General features: G+C 42.3%; 1 protein-coding gene across 1 annotated transcript in view; it reads right to left on the minus strand.

Annotated features, from left to right (window-relative positions):
- The window catches only part of LOC131675042 (glutamate receptor ionotropic, kainate 2-like), a 2,022,482-nt gene that overhangs the window by 749,578 nt on the left and 1,254,303 nt on the right, over positions 1–18,601 (minus strand). The window contains exon 10 of the mRNA XM_058953868.1: positions 7,811–7,963. Coding sequence (XP_058809851.1) covers positions 7,811–7,963 — 153 coding nt within the window. The remainder of the gene's footprint in view (positions 1–7,810; positions 7,964–18,601) is intronic.

Genomic DNA, 18,601 nt, shown 5'->3' on the forward strand with positions numbered 1-18,601 from the left:
GCATAAGCTGCACCTGGAAATGGTATTGAAGAGAATTCTAGGTGCGGGCCTAACCATCAACAAAGCCAAAAACCACTTCTGTAAGACGGAAGAAAGGTATTTGGGAGTTCTCGTGAACCAGGACGGAGTAAGACCAGACCCCGAGAAGATACGACTGATACTGGAGTATCCAACACCACGGACAGTTAGTGTATACGTTGTTCACACTTTTCCGTTTTGAGGGAGGCACAGTGTAATCAAACATTACCACCCCTCTCCCTGGGCGATGAAGGTTGGTATAGCCCACTGTCTTTCACTCCTTCGCTTTCAAATATACTTTGGAGATCCGGAAGTCAAGTTTGCTACGACATCCCTGACGCTCACAGGGAGTCGGAGCCTTGTTAGTCTAAGACGGCAACCTCCTCGAAAGTAGTACCGATCTTTTCAAGGTTCACGCTCAAGGAGAGCGGAACTAAAGGCTTGACCCTCGGTTTGGGCGCGACGGAACTCTAGTTGTCCCAACGTCTACCGCGTCGGAAGCACGCGGCATACAAATCTTACGAGATTTGCTTGACCAGATACCATTACCCGGCAGAAGCCAACCCAAATTGGGATGTCAGAAGAAAGACGTAGCTAGGACAGTCAGAGGAAATTCCTAAGACGATCAACCAGCTAAGTCTCTCCTCCTGGACTCTTTCAAAAACATTCCACCCTACGTACCTGTATTAAGGGATTGTTCCCACGACTCACAGGTCCCTCGCTTCGACGTACCAGGGCACGTCTTCCCATTGCGTTTCGGTCATCCCCGCTCACGTTGGTGGTTATCCGTTATTCGAAAAGTTGTTTCCCGATTTTCGCCTCAATTTCGGATTTCGCTTTCTATGGAAAGGCTTTTATGACTCGCTAATATTGATCTCTGCTCGGGTCGAGAGTCTCGCCTAGCCGACAAGGCGACTCCCCAGGCAGTTTTCAGTATTCGTGGCAGTCATGCCACTCATTCGAATCAATATCCGAAATTTAGGCTTAAATTAGGCGTTTAATTAACGTTCGAAATTAGCGTTCAAATTATTATGTTGACCATATGGCCTGCGTTCTCATAGGAGAGCGTTGTGTTTTGCCTCCTATCTCCTTACGGAGATAGTGTTTTCAGCCCCACCACGTGAAGGTACACACATCCGCACTTGTGACTGCAAGTATTTTTTCAGTTCACATTGTATTCACTTCGGGTCGACTTGCATTTACTGCTTGTCGAAGGCAATTTGTGACGAATTTTGTACATCAGCATTTGCATATGCATGTACAGAAAGAGAAGTTTATGATTTCAATTCTCTGTTAAGGAAGACAATAATAATCCGCCGCTTTAACAAAAAGATTTTTGCACAACGTAACCTGGCCAGCCTCGCGGCTGGCCATGTGGTGCACTATACGCATCATCTATGTTTTTGCTAAGCGGATCGTAATCGAACTTCCTGAGAGCGTTCTGATTGCAACCGCCGCAACACCACGGACAGTGAGACAGGTAAAGCGATTCATGGGCATGACGTCCTGGTATAGACGTTTTATACCTGACTTTGCCATGATCGCTGAACCTATAAGCCGCCTGACGAAGAAGAATATACGTTTTTCTTGGGAGGAGGAGCAAGAGCGAGCTTTCGCGAGGTTGCGGGAGGCGATGACTTACGCCCCAATACTGCAGCCACCCGATCCTTGCTGTCAGTTTGTACTACAAATTGATGCCAGTAACAGTGGGATCGGAGCGGTCCTTACGTATAAACCCGATCACTCAATAGCACTGAGAGAAATTACGCAGTCTCCGAGAGAGAGTGCATGGCAGTGGTATGGACCATTGGGTAGTTCCGGCCGTACATTGAAGGGCATTACTTTAAGGTCACCACTTATCATAATTGCCTGAAATGGCTCCACAGTGTGAGAAATCCCACGGGAAGACTAGCGCGTTCGGCACTAGCATTGCAAGGCAATGTCTTCGTTATTGAATATCGAAGGAGAGATCTCAATGTGGTGCCGGACGCATTGTCTAGGACCTATAAGGAGGAGGGGATTGAAGTGAATGCCATAAATAGTCGGCCGTAGACCACTGATGCCTGGTATTTGCAGGTATGCCAAGACCCACACTCACACACTATATGGAAAGTAGTTGGGGGGAGGCTGTATGACTATCAGCCAGATGAGGATGGTGAATGATCCATCGATAACGAGAAAGCGTGGAAGTATGCGGTACCTAGAGACAAAAGCTCCAAGTGCTCCAGAAGGTCCATGATGCTCCGACGGCAGGGCATCAAGGACGAGAGCGTACATTCTTCAGGGCTAGACGCTTGTACTACTGGCCTAAGATGTATGATCAGGTCAGGGAGTACGTGAAGAGTTACCAGGTATGTCAGCAATACAAAGTGGAACAAAGGGCACCTTGCGGGCTGATGGGTCGTAGACAAGTGTCACGATCCTGGCAGGTGGTGGCCGGTGATATTACTGGACCTTTCACAAAAAGCTTTAGAAGTTTTGAGTATGTTTTCGTCTTTATAGACCTTTTTACTCGCTTGGTGGAGTGCGTTGCGATACGTAAAGGAATTACATGATCGGATTGTCACTAGGTTTGGCACATCAGAGGTATTCTTATCGGATAACGGGACTGAGTTTAAGAATCAGGAAGTCGATTCATACCTCCAGACAAACGGTATCCAGCACGCCTTGACTCCCGTGTACCATCCTCAAGCAAATCCTACAGAGTAAGTAAACATGACGCTTAAAACCATGATCACGTTGTATGCGAGCCGTGATCATAAGAGCTGGGATGATCACCTGTCAGAATTCAACTTCGCATTAAACTCGGCAACTCATAGCGCCACCGAATATAATTCTGCGATGCTCATCTTTGGGCATCAGCCGGTACCTCCTTTGACGTTCCGAAGATCCCAGGATCAGAAGGCCCTTGAGGGTTCGGAGGACCAAGTTGTAGTAGATTGGGCTGAACATATGGAGAAGCTCCCTAATCTATGGAAGCGTGCCAACTCCAAGTAAAAGGAGGAAGCGCCACGTCAGGCGGATTATTACGACCGGAAAAGATGGCAACCCGAGTTTAAAGTCGAAGATTGGGTATGAAAGAGAAACATGATACTCTCCTCTGCTACCCAAGACATATCAGCCAAATTGGCGCCGAAATACGCCGGTCCATATGTGATTGTGGAGATATGTGGTTCCAACATATACAGCCTGAGTAATCAGTTAGACATCCTGCTCAAGCTCTTCCATGCAAAGGACTTTGAACCTTACTATGGTCGGGCGAAAAGCGATCAACAGCGAACCTCGTGAGCCGCGGGAAGAAAGACCGGAGGAAGCAAGCGATTCTACAAGAGCATGACAACATCCAGGCGAGGATTTATCGAGCGAACGGATCGAAATAGCAGCCCCCATAGCTGTAAGTAACAATCCCACCGAGGCGTCGGATTTAAAGGTCGAGGTCGACTCCGGAAGGTCCCAGACACGATCACTGGTCAGACAGGAAACAACAACTCTTCCATAAAGGAATCTGGAGGGAGAGGTAGATCTTGAAAGACCGGGTCCGTCGTACAACGGACGGTTGGGCCGATTATCCCGAACAAGCGACGGAAAGGGACGGACCGACGAGAAACAGGGCGTTCACGCAAGGATAAGCGAGAGAACGCATAACCCGGTAGGATGTGGTGTATCGTAGATTTTTCTTCATGCAGGGAGTTTCATCCCATTATTTCTTTTGACTGTTGCAGATGGACTGGAGAATCGTCGAAAATGAGGAGACCTTCGAGATGGTCACCCAGATGCTTTTAGATCTGCAGCTGGGCACTGACACAACGAAGCTGGTAGAAGATCTGCGCAGCTTCGTCAGGGTCCAGTTGGAGGAGGCCACTCGAAGAGAGCGCCACCAAAGATCAGTGGCGGACGTTCTTCGGGACGCGACATGGGTCGCCCCGAAGAAGGCTTTCCGGGATGCTTCGTCCAATACGGAGGCCAAGGATTATTTCGAGCGTTCCATGTTCACTATGGACCAGGTAAAGCAGACCCTTAAATTCGGCGTACCCCAGACGTCGGACAGTATGAACCAGTGCCCAGACTCAGCAAGACGTATGGGGCTTAGCACTGGGTCTGCAACCACCCCCGTATCTTCGAGCAGCAGACTCCCCTCCTCAATTTCAGGCATATAAGCTTGGGTTTCAACGAGGTGGAGAGCGCCTGGCGGTTCGTCATAGAACTCCAGTCTCAGGTGAATGAGCATCTGAAGCGTTTTTAGAACCACCTGGGAGCAGAAGAGCTGCTCGGGACGTGGGCAGAGGTGGTCCAGCGCTAAAGGGCATAAAGAGAGGCCCTGCTACGCGTGGATAATGGACAGGAGTCCCGCGCAGCGCTCCCGGCGACGGCTCAAGTTAAGAGAGCCCCGAGAGTTACTGGTACTGGGCCGATGCTCATGGTCCACGTGGACGAGCGCGTGACTCCCGACACCACGATCGTGGTCAGGTTGCAAGAAGGACGTGCGACCGCCACGGTGGGAGGCGTGACGATCACCGCCTCCCAGAGAATCAGCGTCCAGCAGTTCCCTTGATCTGAAGAGCGAACCGAACAAGATCGGGAGGCTGGTCAGTCCCGATCGGAACTGAGGGGTTGCTACTTCTGCGGGGAGCTCTGGCTGACAAAATCCCAACGGTGCCCGAAGAAGGCTATACACTAGCTCTACCCGAAACATTAAGCGTCAGGTGTAGTCAAAAAATAATGTAGGCCCTGAAGAGCCATAAATAAAGCAGCTCTAGAAAGAGGAAGAGATTTTGGTCATTTAGTTCCTTTCTTCTCTTTTATTTCAGATCCTTGATGATGGCGAATCGCGGGTATTCATCCTGTCCGGATAGTCAGGACTTGGAGGGCACTGCAACGGTAGTCTATTCAATCAATCGGTATGTTCACGATTCGGTAGCACTCGCGATGCTAGAGCGAACGACTAAGAGAGGGAGGGGACGCGCGAGAGTTCAATTTTCAGTTAAGCCTCAGCTGTTGTTCGGAAAACCGCAAAAATTTTCTATTGTGTTTTTGCCGTTTGCCGATCCAAAAGTTTATTGATTTTTGTACGTGCGTGAGTGATAGCAAGGAGACAAAAAAAAGCAGCAGCAAATCACAACAGCAGCGAAACAGCAGCATTATGCAGAGCAGCAAGTTCTCCAAGAGTTCTAGTATTTTGTTGATTAACGGTTACGACTGATCACCGTAACCGGTAGGTGCACCAGATAAATTATCGTGCGACGTTAATAATTCCGCGCGTTTATTTGTGAGCGTACGTTACTCTTTTCGCTTTCGCGCCGAGTGTTAGATTTCGCAGCAGAATTTCGAATTCCCCCCCCCCCCTCTCTCTCCTCGTATAATTGTAAATCCTATACGCGTGGGCAAGTCTTTCGGCCCAACGAAGTTTTTATCATTTATAAACGTCTTGATTTTATTAGCCGCATTCCGCTATTTCGCTTCCTTTTAGTTTAACGGATTCGTCACCAGTTATTATTTTAAATCGATTTCATCTAGGGAATATTGAAAAGGAACATTAGTCTCCATACACCTAAAAGTAAGCTCTGTTGGAAAGGAGACACTGTAGCGAAAGTATCAAACGTAAAGGCGAATACACGTATACATATGTGATTAACGGAGCGGCGGTTAGCTCTACATCGTGGGAGATTGTTCTCAATTAAACCCAAGTTGCATCAGTTAATCTACCCCGTTCGATTTTCGTGGTGTGGTGCACTATGAATTCCTTCCACCCGGCCAAACTGTTAATAAGGAATATTATTTGAGCGTTATGCGTCGTTTGCGTGAAGCAATTCGTCTAAAAAGACCAGAATTATGGGCCAACAACTCTTGGTTTTTGCATCACGATAATGCACCATCTCACACTGCACTCGTTCTTCGTGACCATTTCGCCAAAAATTCGACGCATATCGTTCCGCAACCACCATATTCGCCTGATTTGGCTCCGTGTGACTTCTGGCTATTCCCAAAACTCAAGAGACCACTCCGGGGAACGCGTTTCGAGTCGATTGAGGAGATAAGAGCTGAATCGAAGAAGGCGCTGATGGCTATACCGGAAAGGGACTATTTGGCATGTTTCGAGGATTGGAAAAAACGTTGGCATAAGTGTATTTTATCGGGAGGGGATTACTTCGAAGGGGATGACATTGATGTAGAAGAATAAATAAAGATTTTTCATTTTACAAACAAATTCACCTTACTTTTTGCCCACAGTAGTATTACAAATTATTTGAAATCTATTTTTCACTAAATACAATCATGCAAAGAAATTTTTATTTTAATTATAACTATAAGGGCCAATTTTTAAATTTATTAGGTGATTGTTCTGCTATTTTTAGACTGCAATCAATTAATCTATAGAATTCATAGAGATGGACTTGAAAATTGTATTCTAAAATACAAAATTAATAAATTTAGGAATAGTATATTGATTGAGTTAAAATCGAGACCTATACGTAAAATACAACGTTTTGCTTTCACTATTTCTTAAAATTCCGCATACTTTCATTTACGTAAATTGTTCTATTGTGACGGGGGTAACAGTTTGCTTGCCCTACGTCTGCTGTTCCTCAATTTCCTCTACTCTCGGCAAGACACAATGGTCAGCGTTGGGTGCATAGAAAAAATACGCTTATCTACTGGCCTTTGTTTCAGCCACCGATGATCACTGGATGAAGTCGAGTAGGCCCGTAGAAGAGTATCTCGAAGACGTAGCGAAGTAGGAAGCGAATAAAAGAAAGTGAGAGAGACAGAACACGCGCCTATTATGTACGTATAGGCGGGCTTACGACACACAACTGATTAGCGTTGCGTCGCATGCTGCCTAAAATATGTAGGTCAATAGGGGATGAGAGAGAGAGAATGTTATAACCGCGAATAGGCCGCGGCCGGCAGTTATTAAGTAGTTCTTTCATGGACTACTTGACATGAGAAAGTAGCAGCATTGAGAGGTTCGATGCAATAGGGTCTACCAGCTTGTGTAGAGATAAGCCCTTCGCCGGAAACAATAGCTTGAAGAAGATACAGACGCCACGTATATTGACTCAGCAAAGACGCCCAGTCACCACAAGAACGATGACATCCCTTCGTGCTTCGGCCCAACAGCGAGATCTGTATCACCAGGCAAGCCAGGCCAGGGACACAAAGGTCAAGTTATCTCTCTCTCTTCCTTATTTTCTCTCTCTCTCTCTCACTCTCTCTCTCTCTCACTCTCTCTCTCTATCTCTCTCTCTCTCTCAAGGGTTTCACCAATTACGCTAAGTACGCTAATACTCGATAGCCAGACGTTTACTCACCGGCTACCGGGATTCTTTGCGCAGCGACTCTTCTAAAATGCGGATTGTCAAGGCGGATCCATGACTTGTTCGCTGTCGATAATAGCAATAAAGTCTATGTGTTCTAGGTATTATTTGTTAGCAATAAGTCATGCGAGTTACTGTGTTATAATTTTTTGTATTTATAGTAAGTCTTGCGAGTTAGTTTTGTTTGTGATTTATGTATTAATAAGTTTGCGTTAAATTTCGAAAGTTTGCGCGCGAAATCATTTATTGATCTATCCTTCTTCCTCTTTCCCCTTTTGATGATTAAGAGCGAAAGCGCCTGTCTTATCCCTTTTTTTAAAGAATGGTGGCAGAGCACATAGGTGATCCGACAACCTTGCTTCAATATATCAATAATCAATCAACATGTAACTTTCACATGCTAATTGTGACTGAATAAATTATTGAACGAATATTATAAATATCAAGTATCATATAAAGTTATAAATATGGCTTACATTCTTCATGTAATTAATAAGTGAATATCCATGATCCCAAGTATCCGATGACTCGCATGAAAGCTGTTTGATTTCTATTTGTTGTGAAGCATCCAAAACATGAAGAGCTCGAGCAAACAAATAAACGGCATCATACATCAGTGCAGTTTCAGTCTAAATTACAAGAATAACAATTGCAATTAACATATTTTCTCAAAAAAATAGAACATCTAATACGATTTCTTATAAAATATGTTAATATATAATTCATTGTGCTTTTCTAAAGTAATTATACTATAATTACACATACACACACATACACACATTCTCATATATATACACTATAATTTTCTTATTTCAAAATTTCGTCATCACGTCGTCGTGTGGTTCGGAGCCGCCCGACTCTTCTGTACACAAATATTATAAATTTCATCTGTCCACAAAAGTTGATGTAGTGTTTTGCTTAGTGTGTGAAAATTTCTATCATACTAGTGAATTAATGTCCAAATACAACGCAGGAAGTCCTATCAAATTCATTAATAATTCATTCGTGATCTGGCAAGACCATCCTAACCTAGCGCTTATCTCAAATCTACCATATGGTAATTTGAACAAAAAAGCAAAACAACTGATAGTTCAACTCAAACTTGTAAATAGAGAGCAGATAAAACAGAAAATATTAAATGAAATCATACACGAAAAACAAACAGAAAATGGTCAAATCATGGAAACGACAACATATGAAAATTTCGAAGAACTGCATGTTCTTAAAATTGAAAACAATTTATTAAAAGGACTATGTAATAAAACAAAAATCAATTGCTAAATGAATTATTATTGAAAATAGACTGAAAATCAAATAATATTAAAATTGGGAAAGAACAAATTTGAAAACCAATAGTTAATATTACGGAAATCTATAAAGCTTTCACAACAAATGAAAAAGATATTGGAACAGACATTAATCAAAGAAAATTTAGAAACTTTGAGGATAAATGAAATGTTTTACATATTTTATGAAGTGATACATTAAAGATAAGTAGAGTATTAATTGAGGTAACATTTAGTTTATACAAATATATTAAAAATAATAAAAATAGAATATTCATTGGATACCAAAACTGTAAAGTGTTTGACTTCCTTCACATGTATTCATGCCACAAGTGCTCGAAGTTCCGCCACAGTGGCAATAAATGCAAAAAAGAAGTCACCTGCATCAAATGCGCTGGGAATCATACAGTTGACAAATGCAATAGTAATACCACTAAATGGTCAAATTGCTCATACCACAATGAAAAATACAATACGAAATATAACGTTAATCACACAACAAACGAGTTTATTGTGTGAAGTACTCAAAAAATAAATAAAAAAATACGTCGAGTTAACTGATTACCTAATACAACCTAATTATCAGCGCTACTTTGGTAAAACAGTGCGTACTATCAGTTATTAGCAGGTAACAATAGTACAACGAATAACAGATCGACAATTAAAACTAACAAGTAGTCCCTCATTGTCGCTTTTATCCTGGCAAATTCCATCAAATAACACACCAGTCAATAGGAACAAAAATGGAAAGTGTTAATGTAAATATTAATAATGGAACAATTGTTGATGACACATGCACTTTAAGTAAATATTTAGAACAAGAAAAAGAAACTATGATATGCATAAATATTAGAAGTATTAATGTCAACTATAACAAACTGATAATTTTCATTAACAATCTAAATAATAAACCTGGTATTATCATATGCACAGAAACTTGGAATATTGATTATATTATCTTTCGATATGTAACATTGAAGGCTACAGTATGTACTACAATGACAGTAGAATAAATAAATCCGATGGAGTAGTCATATATATCAGAAATGATATAAACATAGAAGTAATACAATATAACAATCTTAAAATACTAACCGCTAAGATTACCGTGGATAATAATAATAAGCTACTACTCTCAGGCATATACAGGTCTTATGATATGCATAAGACTGTATTTTTAATGAACTTAAAGTCATTTCTAAAAAGTAATACAAGAAAGAAAAATGCAATTATTGCTGGCGATTTCAACTTTAATATCCTAATTGATGACATAATTGATCAAGAATTTCTACAAGTTTTCTTAGAAAATGAATATAGTCCAGAATTTAGCAGCTTTACTCGATCGTCCTACAACAACAAAGGTACTTGCATTGACAATATATACATAGAATCGGAAAACTCGAATGACAGAAGTTATCTACTTACTATTCCCCTTAATGATCATTATCCACTTTTAATGTATCTGGATTTCTTTATTAAAAATATTGACCCACCAAAACACAAGAACAATATTAATTTTCAAAAACTGATATCTATAGCCAAAACTATACATTTAAATGATAGTTCATCTATAACTGATCCGAACATAGTAACCAATAAATTAATAGATAACATACAACATTGTATTAAAAAAGCTTAAATAAACAGCACCTTCCCAAAAAAAAAACAAGCAGATGAAACCAAGAAAATCATGGATAACTAAAGCAATACTTCTTTCGTGTAAAACTAAAGAAAAACTATAAATTTTGACATAATGATTCTTTACTATGTATTATTTCACAGCATTTGTTCCTATAGGATTGAGCCTGCATGGGGGAGCCTATTCAAGATCAATTAAAGGATTATAGAATCTACAAACTAGATTACTGAGAATAGTTAACCACAACCATTTCATAACGGAAAAACAGCCATTAAATATTGACCAAACCTTCTCTTTAGTATCACTATTATTTCACTATGAAGCTTTGACTCATATGTATAGAGTAAAAGATAGAAAACTAGATGTAATAGTATACAATTACCCAAAAGAATCAAAATAATTAGTATAAAAAACAGCTTTAACAGAGTTATTACATTCTTCAACAATCTTCCAAATCATCTTAAAACAATGATCAACAAAAATAGTTAAAAAAAACATAAAAATAATGGATCGAAGAAATTCCTTGAACCTAGAGTCTTCGAAAACCACGCTGCATAAAATCAGTTGTACAGAAATCAATCAGTCATTGTTCAAAGATTTTTTGTATCTTACTTCGGATGTCCATGAGGATAAAAATCACGTTAACAAGATTTTACTGGACGTTAGAACATATTTATGCACCCATGGTTTTTACAACTTAAAAGATAGAGCTCATGATAGATTAACTTCGTACAACTCTACTAAAATACAACAAAAGAGTGACAAAGTACTAAAAATTATAACAGACATAGCTAATACATTTTTGGAATCTCTTACTAATATTACTGTGATGATTGATCTAAAATTAGACATAAAATCCCGCACTAAAGATATGAAATATATATAATTTATGAAAGCCACAATTTCAAAATCAGAAATTGAAGAATCCAATCATAAGGTAAAATATGAACCCATCGAAATTCTTTTTGACACTATTGATAACGTAGCTGTTGAAAACACTAACAAGATTTTAATGCACTACCAGCTCCTGGAAAACCATTACAGTCTACAAACTGTATCAGAATGGCTTACGGGTATATCAACTATCTAAGAAACAACAAAGCTCTTCTCTATTTCGATAAAGGAACTCAACAAACGCAAACTTTCAATATTTCAGTTTACTCACTAAAATTTCAATCAAAACACAAAGACTTAATAGATGTAGATGATGTGGTGTTCACATCCACATGCAATTGCACCAACATCAAAGTATGTTCACACACTATAGGGTAACATATGCGGTTGGACTTACTTGTCCGGTCCGTCTAAACAAGATGGGATATATTCAAAAAATAATAAAGCAAGCATGGATTACTACAATACCGCAAGACAGATGCTAATCAGATCCTGTTGAAAAAGATACTGATAGAATGGTAGAATATTTAAAAAAGAATGAAATCCCTTTCTATACCATCGATGATTGATTGGTCTATCTCTATCGATAACTGAAAATTCTTGATTATCGTCTCTCCAACATTTTGAACAAATTGTTTAGAACTTATCAAAAGTCATATCTGAGTTAACATGATCATTGTAAATATGTTTAATATTCACGTCATTTTGTCGAAACAAAACTAGTAAAATCGCATTATCACGAATAAGACGCTTCGATATGCAAGCGTATGATAGACACAAATAGAAACTATCAATCCTTATTTATATCTTCCCATACAGAATAATGCTCTCACGTTGTCTTGCTTTTCAAAGGCTATATCATCAAAAATCATGATGGAATTTGGATGAGCTTTATCAGATGAAACAACTTTCTCATGCTCGCTGAATGCATGATACTGTATACCATCAATCGGTTCCAATAAATCTTATAAAAATTTATACTTTTGTTGATGAAGGGACTTTGAATAAGCATAAACTAATTTCGAATCTAAGTTCATCAGGATGTGTGATTAGTGCTAGCAAACAGTTAGTTTTTCCACCGTTACTAGGACCACAGAAAACTGCTCGTATACTAACAGGTAATAGTTCGCCATGTCTTTTTTCTCGTTTTTCTATCTCCATCAAAATAACAAAATTTATAATTTGCAACTCAAGTGGTTGCTCATTGAAGTCCATATTGTTTACAAGTCACCAAACGAACAACAAATGAGTCTACTGATTATAAGTAAACTGCTTATATATTTTTAGTTTCATTAAGACTTTGTCTTCTAAACAGGTATAGTCATTCGTCGTGAAATAAAGACTGGTGGTGGTGACTTAGTGAATAAGATCATCAATAACTTACCATCCGAAGCTCATTTGCCTGGTTATCAGTGTTGAGGACCGCGAAATAAATGAAAAAAACGACTTGCTCGGGATGATCCTCGAAAAAATCCGCTAGACGCTGCTTTTAAAGATCACGATATTACTTATTCTTAGAATCGAGAGAACATTGACGGGAGAAACGAAGCCGCCAAAATTCTAGCTTGGGATAGAGTGCGAAGGAAAGATAGTAGTTTAGGGAAAAAGTTACGGCGTTTGCTGTAGCAACAGTAATGAAAATTTAAAGTAAACTTGTTATTGGTGTTAAAATTGTGAAACATGAAAAGAAACGAGGCAAGGGATTAAAAAATCGTCAACAACAACAACGACCACGACCAAAGACACCTGTAAAAAGTAAAAATCTATCAAATGCATCAAAAAAAATTATTAAGGCTGGAAGTAGAAGAAAAATAAATATGCCTCGTATTCTAACGATTCCTAGTAAAGTAGGTGAAGCTCTCTCTTTTTTAATTCAATTATTTGACGCTTTGATCACCACTGCAGCTCTAGCTGAAGGAGCTGCTTCAATAGCAAAAGCCGTTAGCAGTGCTAAAGCCACTAAAAATCAATTAAAATAAGCTAATAGACACAATAAAATTATGGAACCTAATGCTATTGGTAAAAGACTGTATTTGAAATCACGTCGTAAAGGTTACTACTTTCATCTGAAATCATATTCAAGTGAAAAAGGTTTATAAAAAGCTCGAAGTAACTTTACCCTATCGAGCAGTGACAGATTACGATATAAAAAAAAATCATAAAATACTAAAAACTGCACATTTTCGAGGTATTTTTATGCGTAATGCTCTACTAGCCGATGGATCACGATATCGAGAGACAGTATTAATAAATTCGGATGATGAAAGTGGACCAGGTACTCATTGGGTAGCATATAAAAAGAAAGATAATGAGGTTATGTATTTTCATAGTTTCGGTAATCTTCAACCACCTGTAGATTTATTGCTTTATATCAACGTTAATAGAATTATGTATAATTATATTATATATCAAGATTTTAATACGTGCAATTACGGTCTTCTTTGTCTTAAATTTCTTTTGAACAAACTACAGAAAAGACGACTAGTATAAAAAATACTCATTTAAAGAATGACTATTATTTGGTATGAATCTATGATGGAGAATACACTGACATTGAGTTTCTCGGGAACATAATCCGTACTGTAACGTTTGATACTATCTCGCGTTAGTCAAATAAATATTTCGGACTCTTTCTATCATAGTTGTAATCGCGTTTCCGTGAGTAGCAAGAAGTTGACACGCATATATTCTATAAGAAATGAAATTTCAAAATTCACCGAATAGCAAACACAATATTCCCTGTTTCGATGAATCGTTTTCGAATATAATTCAGTATAGTTGCATATATCGGGGGGAAGCCCGACAGCGCCACAGAAAACACTCAATTCTATTTCTTAGCAATTAATGATTTTATAGTGAGGAGATATCTAAGGCTACTTTTTCTCATAAGAGAGATAGTCTTATGAGTTGAGCGCTTAGGTACCGTAAGGAAAGGCATTAGCAGGCTAACAACTGAATAATGAAATTAGTCTCAGAAAATTGCTGAGTCTTTATTTCGAATCAATGCTCGCGCTGCTAAGCAAGGTAGGATAGTGAATCCTCTTGCCGCAGCGACGAGCGAATATATACTTGCGAAATTGGCTCTTTTCTACGCTTGGTAGCCCCTACAACGCTATTAGTAGATAAGCAATGTACTACTGTGGGCAAAAAGTAAGGTGAATTTTCAATTTAAACTTCGCGGGCTTAACATTTCGGGCTAGTTCTTTTTTTCTTGAGTTGGTAGGACTGCGAATGACATCTGGGACAAATTTCATGTCAATGTCATCATCAGTAATATATTTACGCTTGTGTTTACCAAACGACCAAGAGTGCATGTTTCGATTTTTACAATGTCTGATTTAATTGAGCAAAGAAGTGCCATCAAATTTTGTTTGCGGAATGAAATTTCGGCTGCGGAAACGTTGAGGATGTTGCGGAAGGCCTTTGGTGATTCTACCATGTCGCAGAAAAATGTTTATAAGTGGTACAAAGACTTCAAAGAGGGTCGAGAACGTGTTGATGACTTGGAGCGCTCCGGACGACCATCGACGTCAACAGATGACCAACACGTCAATAAAGTGAAGGAATTAGTGCTCGAAAATCGTCGGTTGACTGTTAGAAATCTTACTGATATGATCGGAATATCAGAAGGATCTGTGAAAACAATTTTGAAAGACCATTTGGGCCTACGAAAAGTCAAATCTCGTTTGGTACCGAAAACGCTCAATTTCTTGCAAAAAATTCGCCAAAAATTCGACGCATATCGTTCCGCAACCACCGTATTCGCCTGATTTGGCTCCGTGTGACTTCTGGCTATTCCCAAAACTCAAGAGACCACTCCGGGGAACGCGTTTCGAGTCGATTGAGGAGATAAGAGCTGAATCGAAGAAAGCGCTGATGGCTATACCGGAAAGGGACTATTTGGTATGTTTCGAGGATTGGAAAAAACGTTGGCATAAGTGTATTTTATCGGGAGGGGATTACTTCGAAGGGGATGACATTGATGTAGAAGAATAAATAAAGATTTTTCATTTTACAAACAAATTCACCTTACTTTTTGCCCACAGTAGTATGTTCTGGGACACAAAGGAGCCGACAAAGGATGCCGCCAATGTATAAGGGATACGTGTATGTTCTGGGATACAAAGGAGCCGCCTGATGAAGGTGTCACGGTAGTGACACCTTTCAATTTATGGTCAGACCCCATGTTGAGTGTCTAAAAGGCATTTGATGTACCTTTGACACCTTCCACGTGCCAGTGGGCCCCATGCTGAGTGTTTAAAGGGCATTTGTTGTTCGTTTAAGACCTCCCGCGTGCCGACAATGTATAAGGGATATGTGTATGTTCTGGGTCACAAAGAGGCCGCCCGATGAAGGTGTCGCGGTAGTGATGCCTTTTAATTTAAGGTGAGACCCCATGCTGAGTGTTTAAAAGGCATTTGATGTTCGTTTGACACCTTCCGCGTGCCAGTGGGCCCCTTCCACAGAGCCCCCCCTCACCCACCCACCCACCTACAGAGGTTGTTAAGGTAGGATGCTATAGAAGTCGGTAGGGTGTTTGGTAAACTATATGATGGTCTCTTTCTCTCTCTCAATCCCTCTCTCTCGCTCTCCTTCGATAGTAGGGCACTTATGCTGGCTGAGTGTGGTCCCTCGGAGAGGAGGTAGCTTCTCTAGCTTGCTAGACGCGTACGTCGTATAGTATGGATGCCGTTCTCTCTCTCTCTCTCTCTTTCTCGCTCTCCTTCGATAGTAGGGCGCTTAGTAAGCTTATGCTGGCTGAGTGTGGTTCCTCGGAGAGGGACTTCATTTTACCATTTACTGCTAGCAATTTTATCAGTCGTAAGTAATTTTATTATATATTTATTTTGAATTATTATAGTCTTATATATTTTATTTTTCAGCTTCATTCAGTAATGGTCAATCCTGCTCAAAAACTGAGGATCGGCCAGCTGCTGCAGGGAGTGATCGAGGTAAGAAATTTTACTTTTTATAATTTGCTTCATATAAATATATAAATATTTGTTTGTTTTTTAGTTGCAGCAGATATTGGAGTTTGCTGAGCGCTCAGCAAAACAGCAGGCTGATGCCCAAAGAGCCGCTGTTCAAAGGGCTGCAGTCGAAAGGGCTGCAGCCGAAAAAGCGTGCAGCCGGAAAGCCTGCAGCGGAAAAGCCTGTAGCTGAAAAGACTGCATCCGAAAAGGTGTTGGTAGAAACAGCGAGGAAAAGAAAAAGGAAAACCTTTGCGTCGTTACCACCAAAAAAAAATTTTTTAAGGTATAATTTTTTAATAATCATTGTAACAGGCTGTCGCCTAGCCTATAATCTCTAAAAAAGGTGCCCTTATTATAACTAGACGAAGCCTTGTTATCTATGTGCTCAAAGCACAGTAACCTACCTTGCCTCGGAGTGCGCCTGCGCAGAGTCTCTTCGCTGTTCCGAGTTGGGTTCCCCCAACTCACCGCTTGGCGGCGCTGTCGCCCCTTGCTAGTAGCGCTCGTGCGGCCGCCGCCGGAACCTAAGTCGTCGACTCGCGTCTATCGATAATCGCACGATTCGTGCTACGCAACCGGCGAATTCGAATCCCCTGAAAATAAACACTGGCGCGGCCTCCGGACAAAGGAAAGACTAAATAACGACTATTTAACTCGAAAGTAACGATCAACATGCACTTTATTGATGCAATTTAACTACACGGGAGTTTTGCCGAGAGACTTTCGCACGCTCGCGTGAATGACAAGACACGCTGTTTGAGAGAGAGAGAGAAAAAAAACGCGATTACTGCGAACTACCTGCTCGCACGCAACAACAGATTCTTCGCGCTCGCTGCGCGGATTCGCACGCAAATTATAATAATAATTGAAAAGGGAAGAAGGTGCACCTACCGCGATATCGATAAGGATACGGTGGCCAACCGTATCCGACTAACACGCTGTTGATCGACTGTTCCGCTGCTTGCTGCACGGCTTCGATTGCTATTGCTGCTGTTGTTGTTGTTGCCACAGATGTTGCTGCTATTGCTGCTGCTGCTGTTGCTGCTACTGCAGTCGCTGCTACTGCTACTGCTACTGCTGCTATTAGCACACCCACCCACGTACTCAGGTTCGCAATATCAATGGCAAAACACGGGAGACTCGGGAAGATTGGAGGTTAGCGCGACGCTGACAGACTGAGTAACACAGTCATACTGCCGGTCGGAGCCTCCCCTCCCGGTCATTGCCCCTTACGCGCTCTCTCTCTCTTGCGAACCGAACGCGGCTCCTCTCGCTTAGCCGCTCGTTAACCTCGCGCGAGTCTTACGATTTTCGGTAATCGTTGCAGCCCCCTCCTAGCTTCGAACTACCGGATCGAACTACCCCATTGACTCGCGACCCTAAGGACAGGATTGGGAAAGGAGAGAAATCAGCACAATCCATCCTCTTTAACATCTGGCTTTATTCGCCCATCCCGGGCCACCACTCCCCCACGTCACCTGCCGGAGCCCCCTGGCGCCTTGTGTCTGGGGTAGCGCCAGTGCTCCGACTTGTTGGGGCATTTGGAGGTCGTGGTTATGCCGGGATGGCCGCAGATATAGCAGCCCTTGCCCGGTTTTCTGATGAGGCTGGGCTCCGCTCCACGGCCCTGGCTCCCTGCTGGTTGTTGGGGCGGCGTGGCTGCTGCTGCCGGGGCGGCGATGAATGTTACGCCGCCCACCGTGGCGGACGTGTGTCCTCCCATGGTACGCACCACCACGGTAGGGTCGGAAACCGACCCGTCCACGCGGACCGTGAACTCCTGTCCGGCGCCGGGGGCCCCCGAGACTCTCTTGGGCTGAGTCTTGGTCGGGGGCTTGGCCGGAGTCCTGGCCGCGTCCCTACTCGTCGAGGCCGCCGGTGGTAACACCGCCGGCGGGCCCGCGGCCTCTGGGGACTCCTGCCCCCGGTCAACGCGCAGGAGGGCCTCACCATAGGCCCTCTGCCGCCGGACTACCGGAGCCCACTCCCCCAGCATTTCTTGGGCGCCGCGGAAGTCGAGGAACTCCCCCAGGTGCGCGTGCACCTGGCGTTGGAGTTCCCCGACGAACTCCCACGCATTTTCTAACTCCTAGAGGCCCAACTTCACGTGCCTCCAGGAGTTTACAAGCCCATCTTGCTGGGGGACCCGTGGGTGGTTGCAGACCCACTGTTGTTGGCCGCAGGCCTTCCTTGGCCCGGGGCACTGGGTCGAGCTCTCCGTCGTTGCCGCGCTCGACCTTTGGGTCTGCACCCCCTGGTCCTGCGTGGACTGAGACCGCCGGCCCTCTGCGGATGGGCCGTCGGTCTGAGTGGACGCTTCCCGGGTCGAGGGCTTGGATGATTGGGCCCTCATACTTTCCCGGAGGAAGTCGTCCACCCGCTGGCGCGAGCGGCCCTCGCGAGCGGCCACCTCGACCTGGGCCCGGACAAATCTGCGAAGATCGCCGATCAGCCGATCGGCGCCCGGACCCAGTC

Source organism: Phymastichus coffea, unplaced genomic scaffold (genome assembly GCF_024137745.1).
Source record: "Phymastichus coffea isolate CEN01 unplaced genomic scaffold, Cenicafe_Pcof_1.1 PCOF00015, whole genome shotgun sequence".
NCBI lineage: Eukaryota > Metazoa > Arthropoda > Insecta > Hymenoptera > Eulophidae > Phymastichus > Phymastichus coffea.